Source organism: Manis javanica, chromosome 10 (genome assembly GCF_040802235.1).
Source record: "Manis javanica isolate MJ-LG chromosome 10, MJ_LKY, whole genome shotgun sequence".
Taxonomy (NCBI): Eukaryota; Metazoa; Chordata; class Mammalia; order Pholidota; family Manidae; genus Manis; species Manis javanica.
The window spans coordinates 79,131,723-79,153,056 of record NC_133165.1 but is presented as its reverse complement, the minus strand read 5'-3'; the positions used below and the strand labels follow the sequence as shown (position 1 = coordinate 79,153,056).

At 58.0% G+C, this 21,334-nt stretch overlaps 2 protein-coding genes across 5 annotated transcripts in view; both read left to right on the top strand.

The window, feature by feature from the left end:
- LRP1 (LDL receptor related protein 1) overlaps window positions 1–6,105 on the top strand; it is a 76,431-nt gene extending 70,326 nt beyond the window's left edge. For 2 of the 4 annotated variants that reach the window (XM_036992504.2, XM_036992502.2), the window contains 14 exons: window positions 722–990; window positions 1,518–1,696; window positions 2,119–2,225; window positions 2,461–2,577; window positions 3,049–3,225; window positions 3,338–3,478; window positions 3,583–3,756; window positions 3,993–4,154; window positions 4,555–4,729; window positions 4,856–4,957; window positions 5,138–5,202; window positions 5,306–5,396; window positions 5,495–5,639; window positions 5,804–6,105. In XM_036992504.2, coding sequence (XP_036848399.2) covers window positions 722–990; window positions 1,518–1,696; window positions 2,119–2,225; window positions 2,461–2,577; window positions 3,049–3,225; window positions 3,338–3,478; window positions 3,583–3,756; window positions 3,993–4,154; window positions 4,555–4,729; window positions 4,856–4,957; window positions 5,138–5,202; window positions 5,306–5,396; window positions 5,495–5,639; window positions 5,804–5,944 — 2,045 coding nt within the window. In that variant the 3' untranslated portion in view covers window positions 5,945–6,105. Of the gene's footprint in view, window positions 1–721; window positions 991–1,517; window positions 1,697–2,118; window positions 2,226–2,460; window positions 2,578–3,048; window positions 3,226–3,337; window positions 3,479–3,570; window positions 3,757–3,992; window positions 4,155–4,554; window positions 4,730–4,855; window positions 4,958–5,137; window positions 5,203–5,305; window positions 5,397–5,494; window positions 5,640–5,803 lie in introns of all 4 variants that reach the window. The other 2 variants (XM_036992503.2, XM_036992501.2) reach the window with 1 other exon arrangement.
- Window positions 6,106–10,154: 4,049 nt separating this feature from the next.
- On the top strand, window positions 10,155–19,540 carry NXPH4 (neurexophilin 4). The gene is made up of 2 exons (XM_017643414.3): window positions 10,155–10,366; window positions 18,005–19,540. Exons 1-2 carry the CDS (start codon window positions 10,310–10,312, stop codon window positions 18,866–18,868), a joined length of 921 nt encoding a protein of 306 aa, XP_017498903.1. The 5' UTR covers window positions 10,155–10,309; the 3' UTR covers window positions 18,869–19,540.
- Window positions 19,541–21,334: the final 1,794 nt, after the last annotated feature.

The window sequence follows — 21,334 nt, the reverse complement described above, 5'->3', positions numbered from 1 at the left end:
CATGGCCACACTTACAGTCACTGCACCCACCTGCATATTCCCATTATGTGCTCCTGGTCAGCTTTATTGAGGTACAAATTGACAAATTTTTCAGACGTTTAACGTGTGCAGGTGGTGATTTAATATAGGCACACCTTGTGAAAGGGTCCCCATGGAGTTAAGACATCCCACCTCACATGTTCTACCTTTTTTTTTGGTGAGAACATATGAATTCTATTCCACTTACGCTTTGACGTACACCTGCACCTTCCTTGTGCCTATGTTACAAGCACCCACACACTCCCATGCTCACATACACACTCAGTGCACTCACACGCCCATGCATACCTACTCCCCACTTGCCTGTGCGCCTTCGAGCATGTACCCAACAATACATAGCAGAGAGTGTGGTGAGGCCAGCCAGAGCCGGAAAGACAGGAGTCTCTGGGGCTGGAGGGGCAGGGACAGCTTTCCGGAGCAGCAGTTCACACCAGATCAGCTCAGGGGAGGAGAGGAGGAAGGCTACACCTCAAGACCCTCCTGGTGACAGAATGAGCAGAGGCTTCTTGGGGGGAGCAGGTGATTTGCTTAGGAGAGAAGATATTACTGGTGTGAAAGGAGCGGGGCTCAGGGAAGGAACATATCTCAGGTGTGCCTCTCCCAGCACAGGCTGGACAGCCCCCAGCCCCAGCCTCCTGCCTAGCCTCTCCTCCCACCTGACATCTGGCCTCTTGCCCTCCAGGCTCTGAGTATCAGGTCCTGTACATTGCTGACGACAATGAGATCCGCAGCCTGTTCCCTAGTCACCCCCACTCAGCTTACGAGCAGGCCTTCCAGGGTGACGAGAGTGTCCGCATCGATGCCATGGATGTCCATGTCAAGGCCGGCCGTGTCTATTGGACCAACTGGCACACAGGCACCATCTCCTACCATAGTCTGCCGCCTGCTGCTCCTCCCACCACATCCAATCGCCACCGGCGACAGATTGACCGTGGTGTCACCCACCTCAACGTGAGCACTCAGCCTGGGGTGGGGTCTCCATGGATGGGGTGGGAAGACTCCAAGGAGCAGACGGTTCAGAGCCGAGTTTGAAAACGACAGTGGAAGGAAGCAAAGGGTGAGGCTGGAGAGCGAGGGCAGTCAGGATTGCGTTGTGAGGCATGGACGACAGGGAGACAGAGCAGGAAGAATTATCCAAAGCTGGCCCTGACATGCTGCAGCCTAAGGCAGAGGGCGCAGTGTGCACACTAGCCTTCAGCATCAGAGCCACATTCGATCCCTGATTGTCACTGCCGCCCACTGTGTCAGTCAGGGCCAACCTGTTTAACATCTTCAGGCCTCACTTTGTTCCTCAGCAAAGCAGGTAATAATACCTAATCCAGCAAAACACATGAATGCTCTTAAGTATGGCCCATGAGATAAGTGTCAGTTGAATCTCTTCAAAGCCAGGGGACAGGCTCTGAATGACATTTTAGCAGGGACACACTAGCAAGAAGACAAAGGTGGTAGCCCCTGAAACTGTGAATACCCCCATTCAGATTTCAGGGCTCAAGATGCCAAGGGGCATTGCCATTGACTGGGTGGCCGGGAACGTGTACTGGACTGATTCGGGCCGAGATGTGATTGAGGTGGCACAGATGAAGGGCGAGAACCGCAAGACTCTCATCTCCGGCATGATTGACGAGCCCCACGCCATTGTGGTGGACCCACTGAGGGGGTGGGCCAGGGGTCTTGGTGGAGGCCCTGGGCTGGTGCTAGGAAGCCCCTGGGATGGGGTGGGCACCCAACATCCCCACATGTGTCCTTCCTCTCCCAGACCAGCCTGAGGTCAGAGTCATCCCCAGGCCCCTGTCTTCTGGCTGCCCCTGCTCTAGCCAGCCAAGTTGGGAGCTTCTCTGCTCCAGGGGGCAGCTCTATCCATTTAGATGACTCAGGACCAGCACAGTGTAGTTTTAGAGTAAAAGATCCTTAACCTAGTTGGGAAGTTGACTGCCCCTGGCTGTTTCTGGAGGAGGTGACAGAGCACCATCCTCCAATACCCAGCAGCCCACGTGCCTGGGCCAGGAACCTGGTGGCCCATGTTGCTCAGCTTCCTATGCAGCCAGGTCCTACCCACATTCACACCTTCTCCCTCCTCAGCACCATGTACTGGTCAGACTGGGGGAACCACCCCAAGATTGAAACAGCAGCAATGGATGGGACCCTTCGAGAGACACTAGTACAGGACAACATCCAGTGGCCCACAGGTCTGTGGCGTCTGGGCAGTGGCTGTGGGAGGGGCAGACCCGCTGAGCCTGAGGTCTCACAAAAACCAGGGAGATGTGGGCGCTTAGACTGGGATCAGGTGAGGGGTGGGAGGCTTCTCCCAGAAGAGATCGTGAGAACAAGGTGGAGATATGCCAAACACAGAGAGAGTTCTGCTTTCTTCCCCAGCCTGGGGTGGGAGACGCTGGGCCCTCACTGTGCTCTCTGCCTCCCCAGGCCTGGCTGTGGATTATCACAATGAACGGCTATACTGGGCGGATGCCAAGCTCTCTATCATCGGCAGCATTCGGCTCAATGGCACAGACCCCATTGTGGCTGCTGACAGCAAACGAGGTCAGCATCTGACAGCAGCCTTGGCCAGCCCTGTCCTCCAGCTCAGGTTGTCCCCATTGAGCCCAAGGTCTCACACAATGCTTGTCATCCTCCTCCTCCTTAGCCTGGTCCCCAATAATCTGTCAGTGCCTTCCAGGCCTTTCTCAACTGGACTTCCCTGCACCAGCCCTGTAGGCCTAAGGCCCACCCTGACTCTGGCCCACTTGTCCATTCATTCATTCTATGAATGAGTATTGAGCTGCAGGGAGGCAATAGAGGTGGCAGGGTGAGGGATCAGAAGTCAATCCTGACCCCAGAAGTCTAAGGCTGGTGGGACCTTTGGCCAGTTAGTGGTCACAGAAGGAGGAACAGATTGGGGTGGGGGTGTTGGTTTCGTACGTGTTGAGTTTGACGTACCTGGGAGCCACAGGGACCACTGGCCTGGAGAGCGGGACCAGGGTGTGAGTCCCCTGAGTCTGCCTCCTTCCCCAGGCTTAAGTCACCCCTTCAGCATCGATGTCTTTGAAGATTACATCTATGGTGTCACCTACATCAATAATCGTGTCTTCAAGATCCATAAGTTTGGACACAGCCCTTTGACCAACCTGACAGGGGGCCTGAGCCATGCCTCTGACGTGGTCCTGTACCACCAGCATAAGCAGCCTGAAGGTGGGTACAGAGGGATAGCCAAGGGTGGGCCAGGAGTCTCCAGGCTGTGGCCTCCGGTCCTGGTGGGCAGGGAAGGTTCTGGATCCACTGGCTCTGCATCCCACCCCTGCAGTGACCAACCCCTGTGACCGTAAGAAGTGTGAGTGGCTCTGCCTGCTGAGCCCCAGTGGGCCTGTCTGCACCTGTCCCAATGGGAAACGGCTGGACAATGGCACCTGTGTGGCTGTGCCCTCACCAACACCCCCACCAGATGGTATGCCTCTGCCCCCACCCCGGTCCCCCATCCCATGCCCCACGATCCTCCTCCCTGTGGCCCCCACCCCTTCCCTGGCTTGATCCTGACAGTCCTTCCTGTAGCTCCTCGGCCCAGCACCTGTAGCCTGCAGTGCTTCAATGGCGGCAGCTGCTTCCTTAATGCACGGAGACAGCCCAAGTGCCGCTGCCAGCCCCGCTACACAGGCGACAAGTGTGAGCTGGACCAGTGCTGGGAGCACTGTCGCAACGGGGGCACCTGTGCCGCCTCCCCCTCTGGTACGGCTCTCAGTTCTCCTGCCATGACTGCGGCCTCCCCCTTGGCCCCAGCTCTCAACCCGCTGGCCCCACCCTACCTTGCTTGCCTCTGCCTCCCCTCATACCCTTGCCCACGGCCCCAGGTCCCATCCCTCTGCTGTCTACTTTCTGCCCAGGTCCTCCCAGCCTTACTCCCCTGCAGTAGGGCCGGGTGGCTCAGTGGGCCACAGTCCCGCTTACACATCCTCTCCTGCCAGGCATGCCCACGTGCCGCTGCCCCACGGGCTTTACAGGCCCCAGATGCACCCAGCAGGTGTGTGCGGGCTACTGTGCCAATAACAGCACCTGCACTGTCAACCAGGGCAACCAGCCCCAGTGCCGATGCCTCCCGGGCTTCCTGGGTGACCGCTGCCAGTACCGTGAGTGAGCCATCCCCAGGCCCCAGGGAAGGGAATGAGGGGAGCTGGGGGATCCAAGAGCCTAGGGTGATGGTCATAAGGGCAAATTCTAGGCAGGGAGGCCATTCACAACTCAGCCAGGCCCAAGTTACTGGCTCCCCCGTAGAGGTGCCTGCACACTTCCCTTGTAATGAGCCCCCTGGCACCAGGGTTATTCAGGCAAAAGCTGTGCCCTATCAGGATATTCGGGGAGTCCTTGTACCCCAGTCTGTGACATGGGGGTGGCAGGGGGCTCAGGAGGAGGTGAGAGTCACCCAGAATACCCAGGAGTCCCCTCAGATGTCCAGCTCCACACCACAAGCTGTGAAGCCTCTCATGAGGGTGGGGTTTAAGGCAGCTCCTCTCCCACCCCTGAACACAGGGCAGTGCTCTAGCTACTGTGAGAATTTCGGCACATGCCAGATGGCTGCCGACGGCTCCCGGCAGTGCCGCTGCACTGCCTACTTTGAGGGGCCGAGGTGCCAGGTGAACAAGTGCAGCCGCTGCCTCGATGGAGCCTGTGTGGTCAACAAGCAGAGTGGGGATGTCACCTGCAAGTGAGTAGGGCCTGCCCCCCAGTTCTGCCTGGCCTGGCCCTGCCCCATCCCATATGCCCCCTGAGTCCTGTCCTGCATCTCAGACACCCCTCCCAGCCCCACCCTGTCTCTAACTCTTTCCTATAGCTGCTCTGATGGACGGGTGGCCCCCAGCTGTCTGACCTGCGTTGGCCACTGCAGCAATGGTGGTTCCTGTACCATGAACAGCAAAATGATGCCTGAGTGCCAGTGAGTTGCGCCTGAGCCTCACCAGGGCCTCACCGGGGCCTAGATCACCACCCCCTTTCCCAAATCTGAGCAGGACCGCCAGGATCCCATGCCCCACCCACACCCACCCCTGCATTTATTTCCCTGGCTGCCATGGCTGCGGAGGCCATACCTGCTCAGCTCTGCCCCTCTTGCTTACAGGTGCCCACCACACATGGCAGGACCCCGGTGTGAGGAGCAAGTGGTCAGCCAACAGCAGCCTGGACGTAGGTGGCAGGGGTGGGAGCAGGCATGCAGTGACCTGGAATAGAGGGGTCTTTGGCCTGCTGTTTCCTGGGGCCTCTGTGACTCGGTGTCCCCTCCGTGCAGACGTGGCCTCTATCCTGATCCCCCTGCTGTTGCTGCTGACAGTGCTTCTGGTAGCTGGACTGGTATTCTGGTATAAGTGGCGCATCCGAGGGTGAGTTATGGGGGGTCTGGAAACTTTGTGCCATTATTTGACCTCCCTGGCTATACCCTCAAGAGCCTCCGTGCCCCTATACACCTATGTCTCCCCAGAGCTAAGGGCTTCCAGCACCAACGGATGACCAATGGGGCCATGAACGTGGAGATTGGGAACCCCACTTATAAGATGTATGAAGGCGGGGAACCTGATGATGTGGGGGGCCTCCTGGATGCTGACTTTGCTCTGGACCCTGACAAGGTGGGCTGGGAGGCCAGAGCTGGTGGCTTCCAGGGCAGGGACAAGAGGCCGTGGGTGGGTAACTAAGGATCTTGGGTTGGATGAGAGAATCAAGGTAGGGGTGGGGTACCTGGGCCCTAGAGCCCAGCCCTCAGGCCCCATCTGAATCCTCTGTCACCTTGCAGCCCACCAACTTCACCAACCCTGTATACGCCACGCTCTACATGGGTGGTCACGGCAGCCGCCACTCCCTGGCCAGCACAGATGAGAAGCGAGAACTGCTGGGCCGGGGCCCTGAGGACGAGATAGGGGACCCGTTGGCATAGGGCCCTGCCCCACCTGCCTTCCCCCAGAGAGCCTCCTGCCCCCCTGCCAGAGAAGTTCTTCAGGGAGTCCCCCTCCAACCCAGCCAGCCCCTCCCCAGCCTGCCAGGATGTATAAATGTAAAAATGAAGGAGTTACTTTTTATATGTGAGTGAGCAAGCAAGCGAGCAAGCAAGCACAGTATTATCTCTTTCCGTTCTTCTCCTTCCTTCCTGCTCCTCAGCACACTCCCTGCTGCCTTCAGGGATGGGGGCAGGGAGGGCTCTGGGGGCTCCTGCAGCTTACAGATACAAGGGGCCCCACCTCCCATGGCTCACCAAAATGCACCCCCGCTGGGAGAGCTGGTGGTACTAGATACTTTGTCAAGGCTCTCCCTGCCCTGCCCCTCCAGCCCCTTCCAGCTCCCTGGGGGCTATTTCTGGGCATGGGGAGATTTGGCTCTGGCTAAAGTGGAAGGGAAGGATGGAGTTTTTTAGTTCTTGGAGGAGGCCATCCTGTGCACCAGCCCCCCACTCCAGAGGCACGTCTGAAGTTGCCACACTCAATACCCCTCCCAGAAAGCTCCCCACCCCCACCCCCACCCCCGCCACCAGGGCCCCAGCGTGGCTCCCAGGGCTGGAGACTTTCTTTGGCTAACAGTTCCCCAGCCTCCCTTCCTTGGGGGCAAGGAGATGGGGCACACTAAGGAAGGGCAAGCGGGCAGCCCCGTTTTGGGGACATGAACATTTTAATAATTTTTGCTGAATTCCTTTACAACTAAATAACACAGATATTGTTATAAATAAAATTGTAAAAAAAAGAAAAAAGAAAAAAGAAAAAAGCCACTTGTGTCTACCTGTGAGTTTGAGATGCTGGGAGCTGGGCTGTGCTTGCCCGCCTCAGACACCAGAGGGCGCTCTCCTCCGGACCGGAGGCATGCTTGAGCCTAGTCTTCAGCGCCTCTTTCCCTGAGCTCCCCCACCCTCATCTTGATGTGGCGGAGGAAGTGGGTGGCCCTGGATTTACTGAGGAAGATCTGCTGCTCCTGGATGATGACCTTAAACCAGTGACTTCACCTTTCTCTGGATCTTACATTCTCTCTGGTTCTAGGACACTGATCTGTGTCTGCATTGTCACTTTCACGGAACACCACCATTACCCCTACCCAAAACCATCACCCCCACTGAGAAATCCCACAATAAGAAATTAACACACTGGGGTTGTAACTAGCTTTCTAGTCCTTCAGGACGGTCCCCTTCATCTCTCTCTGCCTGAATTTACTCTTGAAGCCTAACATCTCACACTTCTTGGAGACCAATTAATCAGATGCCAAGAGTAGAACCCTGGATTCAGGAGAAGGGGGGCCCCCTGGAGTGAAGGAGCAGTTTGCCAAGCACCACCAGCCACCAACAGACCCAGCTTCCAGTCATTTTAGACATCTCAGGGGTTGACAGAAAGGACTGCTGCAATGCAAGGAGTCCCAGGTCTACTTCAACCCCTGCCCACAGAGCAGTACCAGTTGCCGAAAGAAGGTCGCAGAGCTTTTATACTAAGATTGAGAGTGGGTTAGAGCCCCACTCTCCCCTTGACAATAAATTTGAGCTCAGGGAGGGTGGCTTGCAAACACCTCAAGAACCCTATCTGCCCTCCACAGACGCCTTTCATTCTTTCCCTCTCCCTGGTTCAACTTGCCTAGTCTGCTTATTTTCTTGAGGAAGCTACAGGTCTAGGCACCTCTAGACACAAGAGCCTTCCGCTTCCCTCTTAGCTCATCTCCAGCCTCACCTTCCAAGCCATTTCTGAGATCCTCCACTGGTTCTGGAGCTCCCCAGGGCAGAGGGACCCTGCTGGGAAAAAGGGGTGTCCTTGTTGATTGCATAGGGAAGCTTTTGCCCTCATCTGTCCACAAGGTGGCGAACACACTCCTGCAGCAATGCTCATCCTGAAGTCCAGCACAACTCCTCCCCAATATACACTAATTAAGCACCAGCCCAGGGGGGACCCCAGCCCAGCCTCTCACTTCCTTCCCTCTGGCTATTCTGCCACACCGCCTCTATCCTCTGCCAGGTGGCTCCTCTCCCCCTGCGCCTGCCTATTCCCCCTACCACCACCAGCCCCGTCCCCACTCCCTCCCTTTGCCAGCCATGCATCTGGCGCCCCCGGGGAGCCACTGATTCTCTGCCTGTCGCCTCAAGATCCTGGGCAGAGCAAGAGGGGCCCCCAGCTGTGGCTTGGAACACACACCCTCCCAGGCAGCACCCTCCCTCTGCCCACAGGCACCGGCCAGGAGATGGTCTAGCAGGAGGCAGCCTTGGAAAACTCCCCATCTGGAAAGGATGGCAGACGGGCAGAACCAGGGGCAGACACTGATACAGACAGAATGAGAGACAGAAATACAGAGATGGAGATAGATACAGCGGCAGAGGCAAAGACCCAGAGACATGGAGTGGGGTGTGTGTATGTGTGTATGTGTGTGTGTAGCTGGAGAGTGAAGGGGGTGACCTGAGAGCATAGCAAAGGGAGAACTGATGGGGGTGGTCAGGACTCCAGAAGATCAGGACCCAAGCAGTGGCTTCTGTATTGGGCACCCTTGGCCTGTTGTTCTCACTGCCCCCACCCACTACCACAGCAGTCCCTGTGCTTGGCACCTGGGCTCAGAATTCTGGCTGGAGCCTTGGGGCCTTAGGCCTGGCGGTTCCTGCTCCTTTCTGCCTCTCCTTTCTGCCCATCCTGCACCCAGTTTGCTGCTTCCTGGCTGTTCTCTGTGTCTCTGGTTGTGTCTGTGTCTGCCTCATCGTCTCAGCATCCCTGACCGTCTTTGTGTTTGTCACATCCCTGTATATGTCTGTTAGATGTGCCTGAGTTTGTCTTTTGGACTGCCAGTGCCAATGTACACCTGTGTGTGTGTCCATCTGTTGTGGACCTTTGCCTCTCTGCCAAAGCAAGGAAAAGGGGGTGGGCTTTGCGTACCTGGCTGGGTGTACTTTTATCATGGAGCAAGTGTGTGTGTGTGTGTGTGTGTGTGTGCTCCTGTGTGTTTGTAACTGGAGTGTGTCCATCCCTGCACGTCAGTGTGCCTCGTACCTCTAGGTGTGCACCTGTCTGTGTGTGCTGATCTCCAAGTGCATGTGTTTTGCTCTGCCTGTGTTCACCTGCATGGTGTGAACTGCTGCTGCAAATGCATCTGTGTGCATGTCTGGGAAGGGGTTGGGGGGCTCAAAATATGCCTCTGTCTCTATCTCCGGTTGTCCCTATCTCTCCCTGTCTAGGTGTTGGTCATACCACAACCTCAGCCACAGCCTCAGTGCATAGCAACGGCTGACAGCTGAAGACTCCCAGGGTAGGGGAGAGAGACTGGTGGAGGAGAGAGCCGGTGAAGCAACAGCCAAGAGGATAGGGACAGAGACAGGGCTGGGGCTGGGGACAGACACAAGGACAGACAGAAGAGGAAGGGGGGAGGATGGTGAGGAGCTGATAGTGAAAGATGGGACAGTGGGAGGGAGGGATAGAGATTGCACCAGGAGGCGCTGAGGGGACCTCCTGCCCAACCCCATGCAGACACACTCTGGGACGCCCGGGGATCAGCGGTGGGGGCCAGGGGCAAAGGTGAACTGCGGGTCTAATGAAGGGGTCCTGAAACTGCGCGGAGGTGCCTTGCGTGTGGGGCGGGGGCGGCGGGCGCCGTTTGTTAGCCCTATTGACAGACGTGATGGGGTTTCCGTCCGTGATCAATGATTCTCATCTCTGGGGGCGAATGAGCCACGGGGCGCCCATCTATCCTCGTCAGCGCCGTTGGGCCTTAGCCGCCCCAGGCCCCTCCCTCCCGCACCTCAGCTCGGCCCGCTCCTGCCCCGGGCCCACCTTGGCCCGGAGCATACAAGGGGCCGGAGCACAGAGAGCCCCTGGCTTTGCTGGGCCACTGAGCCTCGCGAGGTTCCTGCTCCGCCATGCACCCCTTTGGGGCCACGGTCCCGGAGCCCTGAGCCCAAAGCCCCAGCCCAGTCCTCACCGGGGTACAGACCCAGCCTCTGGGTTACCAGCCACCCACCCAGGTTCGCACCTGGTTCAGGGGTGTGTCGGGGGCGTGTCGGGGTGAAAGTCACCTTCGGTGCCCCCAGCTGGGCGGGAGGGGGCGCGCGGGGCGCGGCCGGGATTGGAGCGACGCGGAGCCCCGCCCCCCGCCCGAGTCAGACTCAACTTTCTCCCCCGCCCGCGCCCCGCCCCCAGCGCCGCGCTCCGCTCCGCTCCCCAGTCCGAGGGCCGCGCCGCCCGCTCCCGCCGCTCCGCCAGCCGCCCCGCGGCGCGCCAGCCCGGGGCCCTCGCCCCTAGGCCCGGCTCTGGCCTGACCCGGGACTCGCCCTGCCAGCCCCGCTCGGCCTCCCGGGAAGATGCGGCTGCACCCGGAATGGCTTCTCTTGCTCTTTGGCCCTTGGCTTCTAAGGAAGGTAAGGGAGGTAGGGTTGCAGAGCAGGCATGGGGTCCGGGGCGCAAAGGTCCCAGAGTGCCAGGGGTTCAGTGCGTCCGCCCCGTCCCCAGCGCCGAGTGTCCCAACTTTGCTCAGCTAGAGGGAGGCGGACAGACTCCGCGATTCCGTACAGACGCACTCCCAGAGCAAGTTGGCTGGGGAGTGGGTCGTTGGGGGGGTGCCGGGGTGGCGGCCTGTCTTGGATCTGTCTCCCGGCGCAGCGGGGGAGGGGACGAAGCCCGACCCGCGAGTGCGCCAGACTGAGCGGGAGTGCGAGACAGACAGACAAGCCAGTGGAGTGTCAGCCTTGCCGTCTTTACGCGCCAACCTCGCTCGCCTTCCTGGCTGTCTGTCCTTCCACCCCGCCACCCCCGCTTACCCATTGCTCCTGTCTGGACTTGTCACAATGCCAGGTGGGCACTGTGTTCCGAGCACTCACGCCCCGAACACACGCGCGCGCACACGGACTCACACAGATACGGCCGAACTTGGCTACAGTCTCCCATCACCTTTCCCACGGAGACTTCATCTCCCGGGCACAGCCTCAAAGACACACCCCTCTCCTGCGCCGGGCTGATGAGGGGGTGGGGAATGTCTGGAAGGGGAGTCTCTCCTTCTGCCCCCCTCCCGGCCCCCTGGTTCCTAGGCTGCCACTTTCCCTGAGGCTCTGGGGCGAGGACCCAAAGCTAAGGAGGCCCAAACTCATCTGCCTCCCTCATGACTGTAGAGGCTTCGCCTCGTGTACACAATGTGCTTGTATGTGCTAGTGTCCAGTGTGTGGGTCAGCCTGTGCACCTGTGTGTGGGTATGTGTCCAGGGAAGCCAGGCTTGGGTGTTTAGTGCCAGGGTCTGTGTGTACACAGGTATGGTGCCGTGGCGTTGGCTTTGAAAGGGTGAGCGCAGTGCCTGCTTCCCAGTGCGGCCATCTATTTGTGCCCCGCTGTGTGTGCCACCATGGGGGCCTAGGCCCTGGACCCCTGTTTCCTTCCATCAACTCCCCTTCCAGTGATTTTCCTGTTTCCTCCACCTCAGCACCTTAGGGGCAGCCAGGTGGCTTTCTAAACCCTTACTCCCTGCACCTCAACCCCCAACCCTGTAGCGTCTGAAGAGGTGCAGTTCTTCTCCCAACATTTGGACCCCTACCTGCTTAGCCAAAGCTCACTCAGCAGCTCCAGGAGGGTGGGGGCTGCCCTAGTGAAACTGGTGATTGAGCTTCCTGGTTCTCCCAAAGCGGCCTGGTGACCTTGAGGGGCTGGAAGTTGAGCAGAGGAGCCCCCTCCACAAAAACTGCTTTCTCTGGCAAGGGCTTCTTTTAGTCTTGCTGCCTGGTCCTGCCCCTAGAGGATCCCTGGAGGGGCCCTTTGCCCTTTGCCCACCAGAGTGTGAAGACCGGGGCAGAGGAGGTAGGGAAGCTGCCCACTGCCCCTCCTTTCTACTTCCTCTGCACTCTCCTCTCCTCTCTTCCCATCAAATACACTCCTCTGTGGACAGATCTGGTTTAATTTTCTTTGCCCCCTGAAGGGGAATGAAACATCTGGTGGAGACTTGAGGGAGAGTAAGCATGAGTATGTGAGCAATGGGGATCTGAGTGTGTGTGAGCTGCAGCTGCGGGCCTCCGTGTTGGAGTCAGTGGGGGAGAGTGTATCTGCTATCTAATCCAGCTTGTGTGCCCTGTGAGAATCCGTGTTTACACGTACAGATGTGAGTGTGTGACTATGTGTAACTGAGCCTGTGTGTGTGTGTAGAAAAGTGTGTGTCCAAGTACCTATCTGTGTGTGACTGTGTGCACTTGTGAGTACAGTGTGTACACGTGTGTACTCCAAGGTGGGTCTCCACTGCCTCTGTGTGCTGGGGCATGTGTGTTTTTTGTATGTGAGTCTCCAGTGTCTGTGAGTGTGTATCTGAGTGCTTGTGATTTTGAGTGCTTTTAAGTGTGGGTATGGGATTGTGAACCTCAGGATGTGTCCATGTATCTGTGTGAGGTCATGTGTGTGTTCAAGGCCATCTCAGTGCTGGAGCTGGGAGTCTGTTGACACTGGGTATGAGGCTTCAGGAGACAGTTCCCAGGGCAGCTCTTGGGGAAACCCAAATTGTCCAACCTAACAACCTGCCTCTCCCATCCTGCTTGCTTGTGCCTCCTCCAGAAGCTCTCTCCCTCCTTCCTCCTTGCCCCAGGCTCCTGTCTCCTCACAGGGCCTGGGACTCCTGGCTTCTGCTGCCCCTGGGGTTCTGGCCTTTACAGGCCAGGCCTCATTCAGGATCTTTCTAATATAGTCTCTGGCTCCTCTACCAACCTGTTTCTGTCTTCCCCACCCCTTGTCTAAACAGCTGCCTACTGGGAGAAGCAGCAGGCGATCAATAGTCACTAATCACTAATCACTAATTACTAATTAGCTGGGGGAGGGCAGGGGCAGGGCGCTGAGGGACTTTCCAGCTCTATCCTGCCTCAGGGAAGGATTAGGCCCAAGCAAGTCTCAGGGCTTGCTGGCCCCAGCCGGGCATCTAGCCACCACCTGCGTCCTGCCCCTGCACCTCCCCTCTGGCCCCCCTACTAATCTCTGGCTGGGCCACTTAGGCACGTGCTGTCTGGGCTAGGGCTCAGAGCTGTTGGTGGGGATTTGGGGGTAATGAGGGGCTGCATCTGGGCCAGGGACACAGGAAGGGGGTGGGGGGACTCTGTGACAGCCCCCTTAGGACAGAATCTGTGAGTAGAGGGATACCTGCTGGAAAGGAGAATTTAGAGGATCATGGGGTTAGGGTGGCAGAGGAGCTGGAGATTGAGGACAGAGTGACTAGGGAAGAGTTGAGGTAATTCAGGGACAGAAAAAAGGTAAAGGAAGGATCTCTGGGGTCAGACAGGGTCATTGGGAAGGGGTGAGATTAAGGGGAGATACCAGGTTGGAAGGGGCATCAGAGGGGTCAGGGATGAAGTCATTGTTACGGAGATGGAGAACTTTGCACAGAGCCCTGCAACTCCACATGGGGGCCTAGGAAGGGGACGGGGTCACAGAGAGAGGGCAGGATCATGGGGGAGGGGTCCCAGGCTTCAGGCGCAGCGGGGTGCGGTGGGGCGTCTTGGGCCATAGAGTGGGAGTGAGCTGCCAGGCGGGGATAGGGAGCAGGGAGCGCTGCCTTGAACGCTGGAAATTGGCGAGTCTCCCCCTCTCCCTCGCCCGCCCCTCCTCCACCTCCACCCCGCCCACTCCCCCTTCGGCTCCGGCTTCGGGAAATTACATCCCGGCTCCGCGGCTCCCATCGCCCCCCCGCCACACACACACCGCGCCCCGGAGCTCGCGCCTTTATAGGCACATTTATTGCAATAATAAAGTGAGGCGCGGGGCGGGGAGCGGGGGGCAGCCGTTCCCGGGGGGACCGCGCCGGCTCTAGGAAGCAGGGAAATAAAATAAAATAAAATAAAATCAAAATTCAGATAACGGTGAGCCATGCGCTGCAGGCCGTGAGCAGGCGGGCAGGCGGGGCTGAGGGGGAGGGTGCGCCCGGCCCAAGGGCAGAGCCCGCCCCACCAGCGGTGCCCGCCCCCTCACGCTATAGTAGGGTCTGGAACGAGGTATCTTCGTCTTTTCCACCTGTCTGCCCCCTCCAATGGCTGGAGGCTCCCGGTCTTCTGCCTTTTCCTCTCACTTGTCCCTCACACTGTCCTCAGCTCCTGTCTCTGCCCCTGTCCCCCATCTCCTTCCTTGTCCCTCATTTCCCGTTCCAGTCCCCGTTCACATTCCCCATCTCTGTTCCCTGGGTCCTTGCATCCCTCAGCACCCCTTTTTCTGCCCAATAACCATTCCCCACCCCCCATTTCTGTTCCCACCTAGCCGGTCCCCATTTCCATTTCCCAATTCCTGTCCCATTTTCATTCCTGTCAGTCCCCAATGCCCATGCCCTCACCTACCATCCATGTCCTTCCCCACCTCCATTTTGGTTCTCATCCCATTCTGTCCCCCATCTTCATTACCCTGGTCCCTACCCCATCTGCATCCCTGTCTCTGCCCAATGCCTGTCCACCATTTCTGATCTCTTCATTCCGGTTCCCCTGTCTATCCTAGTTCCAGTCTCATCTCGGCATCATATACCCACGCCGGCCAGTCCTTAATCTTAGGCCCCCTCCATCTGTATCCCAGTACTCACCCCATCCTGTCCTGTCCACCCCACCTCTGTCCTTCCTCCCACCTCTATCCCTGGTTCCCAGCCAGATGCCGGCTATTCCTCCCCGCCCTGACTGCGGTGCCCCAGCCTGTTTCCAGGTGCAAGGGCTCAGTACGCTATTCCCTCCCCTTCCCCAACCCAGGCCTGGAGCACTGTTTCTTCCCCAACCAGGGGGTGCCGTCCCCTCCCCCGGTCCGCCTCCAAAGCGCCCCGCCTGACCCACGCGGTAGAAGCGAAGCCACGGCCCAGTCTGGAGACCTGAGGGAAGTGCGCCCTGCAATGCGGCTGGGGAGCCGACAGCCTGATCCTTCACCCATTCCCAGCGGTCCCATCCCCAAAGAGCCCCCACCCCCACCCCAGTGGAGTTTGTTCAGCAAGAGGCAGCCTCAACTCCTCTCCACTGCGTGGGATCACTGCCCTGGGGGCAAAGCGCTCTTGGCTCGGCCTCCGCCCAGCGCAGGTCTAGAGACGCCTGGTGGAGCGCCCGCCCCACCCTCATCCCCCCACCTGCCTCTGAGCACCCCCCAGCCCCGCGCGCCGACAGCCCAGTTAGCCTCTCCCCTCTGCAAATGTCACCGCACCCAATTAGCTTAATTAAACCAGCTCTGGAGCGAGGGGGACCCCTCCTCGGACAGCACCTTGCTCCCACTCTCAGCCCTAGAGGGGGAGGGACAGAGCAGGATTCTGGGCAAAGAGGGGCCCTTTATCACCCTGCTCTCTCCTCACTCTCTCCCCCACCCAGTTGGAGACAGACAACCTGAAGGATAGAGGGAAAGAACCGCAGTTAGACAGAAACAGGGAGAAAAACAGAATCAAGGAAGGAGAAAATTAGGGACAGAAAGAGTAAGGGAGAGCCTGAGAGACAGCAAGAGGCTGAGAGAAAAGTCGGAGTGAGAGAGATGGATAAACAGTGAGAGAGGGAGAGCAAGCGTGCAAGCAAGGACGCCAGAGGGAGGATTTTATTTTATTTTATTTCGTGTTCCCATTTCTCGGCTCGTTTCCTCAAAGACTCTCACCCCTCCCTGTCTGAGCTTCCCCAAAGGTTGCTTTGGCCACTGCCTCCCCAACCCTTCCCTTTTATCTTGGCTGTCTCCTGCCTCCAGTGAGGGGGGTGCGGGTGCCTAAAACCCGGAGATTTGACAGGATCAGAGAAACATGGCCAGGAATTTGTTTGGGATCAGAGTGGGGGACACCTGGCACCCCTCACTGCCCAGCCAAATCTCCATCTCTGTAACAGCCTTGACAAGTCTGAGCTGGGTGCAGGACAAACAGTGCTGTGGGGGTGTGCAGAGGTGGCGGCTTGGAGGCATTTGGGGTCATAGGAGAAGGCAACTGGGACTGATGGATGTCCCTGGAAAAAACAATGGTTGGGCCCAGAGGGGGATATTAGGTGTCAGGGTTCAAACAACACCCCCTTTCATTTTCCCTGTAGGCTCCAGGCACCCCCTCCTCCAGTACTCTCCTTGGGGCTCAAGCAGTGTCCTCTCTGAGGCCACCTCCTCAGGCCTTGGCCAGCCCTCCCCGCAACCCCTCTCAGGTCCACCCTCCCAGTGTTGGCTGCTAGTTCAGGCTTGTCAGTCTGAGTCAATCACTCTTGCTGCCCCCACCCCCTCACCTGGGCTGGGAGGAGGGAAGGAGGGGAGGAGGAATGAGGGGGGTGATAAATATGTATGACGAGTGAGTGGCGGAGGCATTAATAACCCCGGGATCGCAGTGCTGCGGGGATGGGGACCAGGCAGTGGAGATTCTAGCCCAGCAGTTTGACTCTGACGTTCCTGTCCCCCATGGACACATGGTGTGTACATACGGGTATGTGCAGAGGGGGCCGCCTGTGTTGTCAGGCCTCTTTACCTATCCAAAGCTCAGCCTGCAGGCCAGTTGGTGGGATGCCTGCAGGGACCATTCATATACAACCTACACATATGCACCCCATGGGGGAACACAGTGAGACCACACTTGTTCTATCACGTGGATACACTGACACACTTCAGAAAGAGCTTCACTTGGGGGTAAAGTGCTCCAACCCTTCAGAAAGAGCTTGACACCTGGTCAGAGGATGATAGGAGCTCACACAGGAATGGTAACCCCCAGAGAATCACACACAGCCACCATCAAACATACAGCAAACCCAGGAATACTACATCAGTCACAAAGACACAAGTACCACAGACTGATACAGCCTCACTTTATAACACATGGACACACAGCTGATACAGATGCACATACGTACCAGGCATATATATACACAGCCATCGCAGACTGACACAACACATATTCAGCCACCACAAGCAGGCAGACATATATATATACATATATACACACAGGCTCCTCAGACTGATACACATGGGGCATAGAGACACAGTCACCACAGCCACACACAACAGTCACCGTGCACAGCCACCCCAGGCAAACACATACAGCCATTACCATAGGTGTACATACCTACATACCATCCCAGGTTAACAGAAACACAGCCACCCCAGAATCATATACACAGTATTCCTTCTCCCCAGTCCAAACCCACATGCTGTAAGGGCCACACTGAACGGCCATAGCAAGAGCAGGCTGACTGACACACTCTGACGAGCAGGGCTCCTCTCCCTCCCGCTCTGCTGGCTGGAGAGGCATCTCCATATTTCTTCCTCTAGCTCTCCTCTCCCTGGTCTCCTTCATTCCCGCCCCCCACCCCCCACCCCGCCCCAGATAATTGATGGCCCAGGCCTGGCCCTGCCGCTCCTCCCTCTCGATCCATCTTGTACTTGAGCGCTCCCTGCCTCCCTGATCTGCCTCCACCTGAGACACAAGGAGAAGGGTTGGGGTGGGCAGGGCGGTCCTCTGGCCCCCTTGGAGCACCTGGGAGGACCTTTAGGCCGCTTCCCCCACCGCAGGAGCGCTGGGGGTGGAGAGGGCTGGCCCAAAGGAACCAGCCTTAACCCACAGCACCCAGACTCCCCACTGCTTTCCTCAGCTCAATAGGTTTCCCATGCCCCTCCCTGCAAGGAACCACAGGCCAAGGCGGGCATGGGCTCCAGTCTCCGCAGAGGTGTCCAGAGGTCTTCACTTCTTTCTCGATGCTGGAAGTTGACAGTGGTCGTGGCCTCACTTGCCTGAGTCCCACCCCTCCCTGGCCCATTACTCAGAGCCAAGCAGGCTCCAGGCCAGGGGAGCCAGTCCGGGGCCACACTTCCTCCCTATTCAAATCCACACTGGCTTTGGCTTTCCTGGCTTTCTCAGCCGGCATTGGGGTTATGTGAAAGCACAGACTCCCAGGGTCATTTCACAGATGTAGAAACCGAGGCCCAGACAGTGACGTGGCCAAGACCACAAGACCTCCCAGCAGAGAGCCCAATTCCATGTGGTCTCCTACAGCCGTGGAAAGGGGCTGGCGTGGGGAGGGCCCTGGCAGAGTGGCCAGGGTCAACGCCAGCGTCTCCCTGTCCTCCTCTTTCTTCGTCCACAGGAGGTCAGCGCCCAGGTACCAGAGTCCGGGAGGCCGCAGTACCTGGAGCTGCGTCCCGCCGCGGCCGGAGGGGGCACTCCCGGCCACCAGCTTCCAGCGCCGAAATCTTCCCAAGGCCTGGGCACCACCGGCTCCTGGAGCTGGGCCTGGCCCTCTAACCACACGGGGGCTCTGTCCCGGGCGGGGGCGGCTGGGACGTTGCCCGCGCAGCGCGCCAAGAGAAAGCCGTCTATCAAAGCGGCCCGCTCCAAAAAGATCTTCGGCTGGGGGGATTTCTACTTTCGGGTGCACACCCTCAAGTTCTCGCTGCTGGTGACGGGCAAGATCGTGGATCACGTGAACGGTACCTTCAGCGTGTACTTCCGCCACAACTCGTCCAGTCTGGGTAATCTCAGCGTCAGTATAGTGCCGCCCTCTAAGCGTGTGGAGTTCGGGGGCGTCTGGCTGCCGGGGCCCGCGCCCCACCCTCTGCAGTCTACGCTGGCTCTGGAAGGAGTGCTCCCTGGGCTGGCGCCCCCGCTGGGGATTGCGGCCTCGGGTCCAGGGCTAGGGGGCACCCTCGGGGGCTCGCTGGCAGGCCCATTCGGGGGCGCGCTGGGAGTGCCCGGGGCCAAAGAGTCGCGCGCTTTCAATTGCCATGTGGAGTATGAGAAGACAAACCGCGCGCGCAAGCACCGCCCGTGCCTATACGACCCGTCGCAGGTGTGCTTCACGGAGCACACGCAGAGCCAGGCCGCCTGGCTCTGTGCCAAGCCCTTCAAAGTCATTTGCATTTTCGTCTCCTTCCTCAGCTTTGATTACAAACTGGTGCAGAAGGTGTGCCCAGACTATAACTTTCAGAGCGAGCACCCCTACTTTGGATAGTGCGCCCCGCCCTCTCCCGGGCCCAGAGCTTCCCACCAAATCCCGGCCTTCCCAAGTACTCCTTCCCGTGCCCCGTAGCTCCTGCGGCCGCGTCCACCCCTCTGGAGGTGGAGACCAACTCTCTCGGGGACCATCAGCCATCAGCCAGCGTGGTTCCCTCTTCCTTATGGCGAGTGCCCCCGAAGAGGCTGGGGATAGCCCTGTCCGCTACATGCCAAAGTGGAGAGGCAAGAGCACAGCCCTAGAATAGGCGGAGCTTAGAGGCTGTCCCAGCGTGCCCTACGTCCCCACCGAGTCCCTTTTACTCCCTGGCGCTGGGCTGGACATTCCCTTTGCCGCAGCTGTAAACTGACCTGGCTTTTCATCCCACCCCTACTTTCTTACCCCCAGGCGCTTGCCCTCCTGCTCCACGCAGTCTCCAGGTATATAAACCACGGCCTATCCCTAACCTTTCTGCCTGCGGTATGCCTGTCTCCCTTTCCCCAATCCCCAATTGGGGTAGCGGAAGCAGAACACCTGGGCGTAGGCGATCGCCTCCGGCCCCTGCCTCTACCCGCCTCCCTCCTGTCCCTACAGTCCTGTTGCGCCTGCCCCTTTCTTGCATCCTCTCGGTGATATTTTTTCTACGCCAAAACAGACGCAAAAGGAAACAAAATAAAGTGAAATCCAATACGCGTCTGTGTGAGACTCTTGTAAGGAAGGGGGCGGGTGCTGAGGGTTTATGTCTAGTAAGGGCCTGGCTAGGGCTTCCTCCCTCGGCGGCTCATGGAAACCGAGGCAAGTATTGGAGCTAGCCTCTGGGAAGTCATCCAAAACCAGGTCAGACGAAGGTGAGGGCGATTCTTGCGGTAGGGGTCCTGGCAAAGGTGGACATTTTCCTCCCAGAGGTGGGCGGGGTGCAGCTGCCCCAGCGGGATGCGATAAGAGGGGCTGCCAGCGGACTATTTGGACGCTTTTGGGGGGGAGGTATAAGGGTTTGAATGGGATGGAGATTCAGGGACAGCGTGGGCAGAGCGCTGACAACCTGCTAAGCTCCGAGGGGCTGGAGGGAGGAGGCAGGTGGGGGGGATGGGGAATGGTATTTGCGGCATCTGGAGTCATCGATCTTCCTTTTCCTTCCTAATTTCGTGGGCGCTGAGTTTGCAGACGGATGAGGGAAGTCGGGAGAAAGGGAGAGAGGCCTGAGACGAGGGGGTGGGGGGAGAAGCGCGACTTTGGAGAGCGGGGCCGCGTCGGTGCTGCCTGCCGCCACCAAACAGGGTCCTCTTCAGCCAGCTGCCCACCCCCGCTTTCAGCGCCTTCCTGTAGCTGCGGCTGCTAATTTTATCCGCCCCCAACCCTGGCCCTGGCGTTAATTGGCTGCGGCTTCATTAGCACTTCTCAAGCCCAGCCGCCCCCTCCCTTGAGGACCGCTGACTGGGACTAGGGAGGGGGTACGGACAAGCTAAGACACAAGACAACGCCTTGTTTCAGCTTTCCTGAGTCAAGGTACCAACTTGGAGAGGGCCATGTTCTCCAGGGGATGGCCTGCTGGCTCTAGGAAGAAACTGTGCCTGACGTGAATCTGACCCAAACATACCTGGGAGTGAAAAGTTGGTTAGGGTAAAATAAATATCTGATGGATGGATGGATAGCTGGATGGATGAAAAACAGGATCACTTAAAAGGAAGAGGGAGTTGGAAAGTGGTTCTGGGTCACAGACTGGAGCCAACTCCCAACATGGGGCCTATTGCTGGGAAGACCTGAGAACACTGGAGGGAAGGAAGTTAGAGCTAAGAGAGGACTTCTGAGCCCAGTATGAGAGCCAGGTGGGAATGACTGGAATTAGCAAATTCGCCCACCTAGGCCTCAGTTTCCTCACTTGTAAGGCAATAATAAAATAATCTCCGTGTCCTGGAGATTAAATGAGACTTTGCATGTAAACATGTTTGGAGTCGGACTGTCCTCTCACCTCTTCATCTGACTCGCAGACCTGCCTCCCCCACAGCTATCCTCTCCAACTGCCCTCCCCGTCATTGGACATCTGGCAGCTCAGTGAGTTGCCCTTGCCTGTAATTGCACTGTTTGTTATCTTTTCCCTTCTTGATGTCCCAGCAGTCAGTGATCTGTTCTTATACCTCCAGGTCTATGGCATGCCTGGCACGGAGTAGGAGCTCAATATGTTTGTTGATTGAAAGAATGAATGTGTAATATTGCTATGTAAGACAGTGGTTCTCAAAATCGCTGCCTAGTGTAATCACTGAGGAGAGGTTTTGCTGTGTGTCACCATGAGTGGGCAAAGGCCCACTCTTTAAGACCCAGTGAATTAGAACCTCTGGTGAGAGGCCCCACACTCATATATTTATATTATATTTCTCAGCCAATTCTGATGCCGAGGTTTGGGAACCTCCTCCTGGGGGCGTCAGTGAGTTCCCTCCCCCAAAGGACAAGTCCAGATGGAAGTGTGGTTAAAAGGAAGATCCCTTC

Bases quoted from the DNA above. Each gene is read 5' to 3' on its own strand.
- NXPH4 (XM_017643414.3), top strand. From the start codon at position 10,310: ATGCGGCTGCACCCGGAATGGCTTCTCTTGCTCTTTGGCCCTTGGCTT. The intron at 10,367-18,004 runs GTAAGGGAGGTA...CTTCGTCCACAG, and splicing joins GCCCTTGGCTTCTAAGGAAG to GAGGTCAGCGCCCAGGTACC.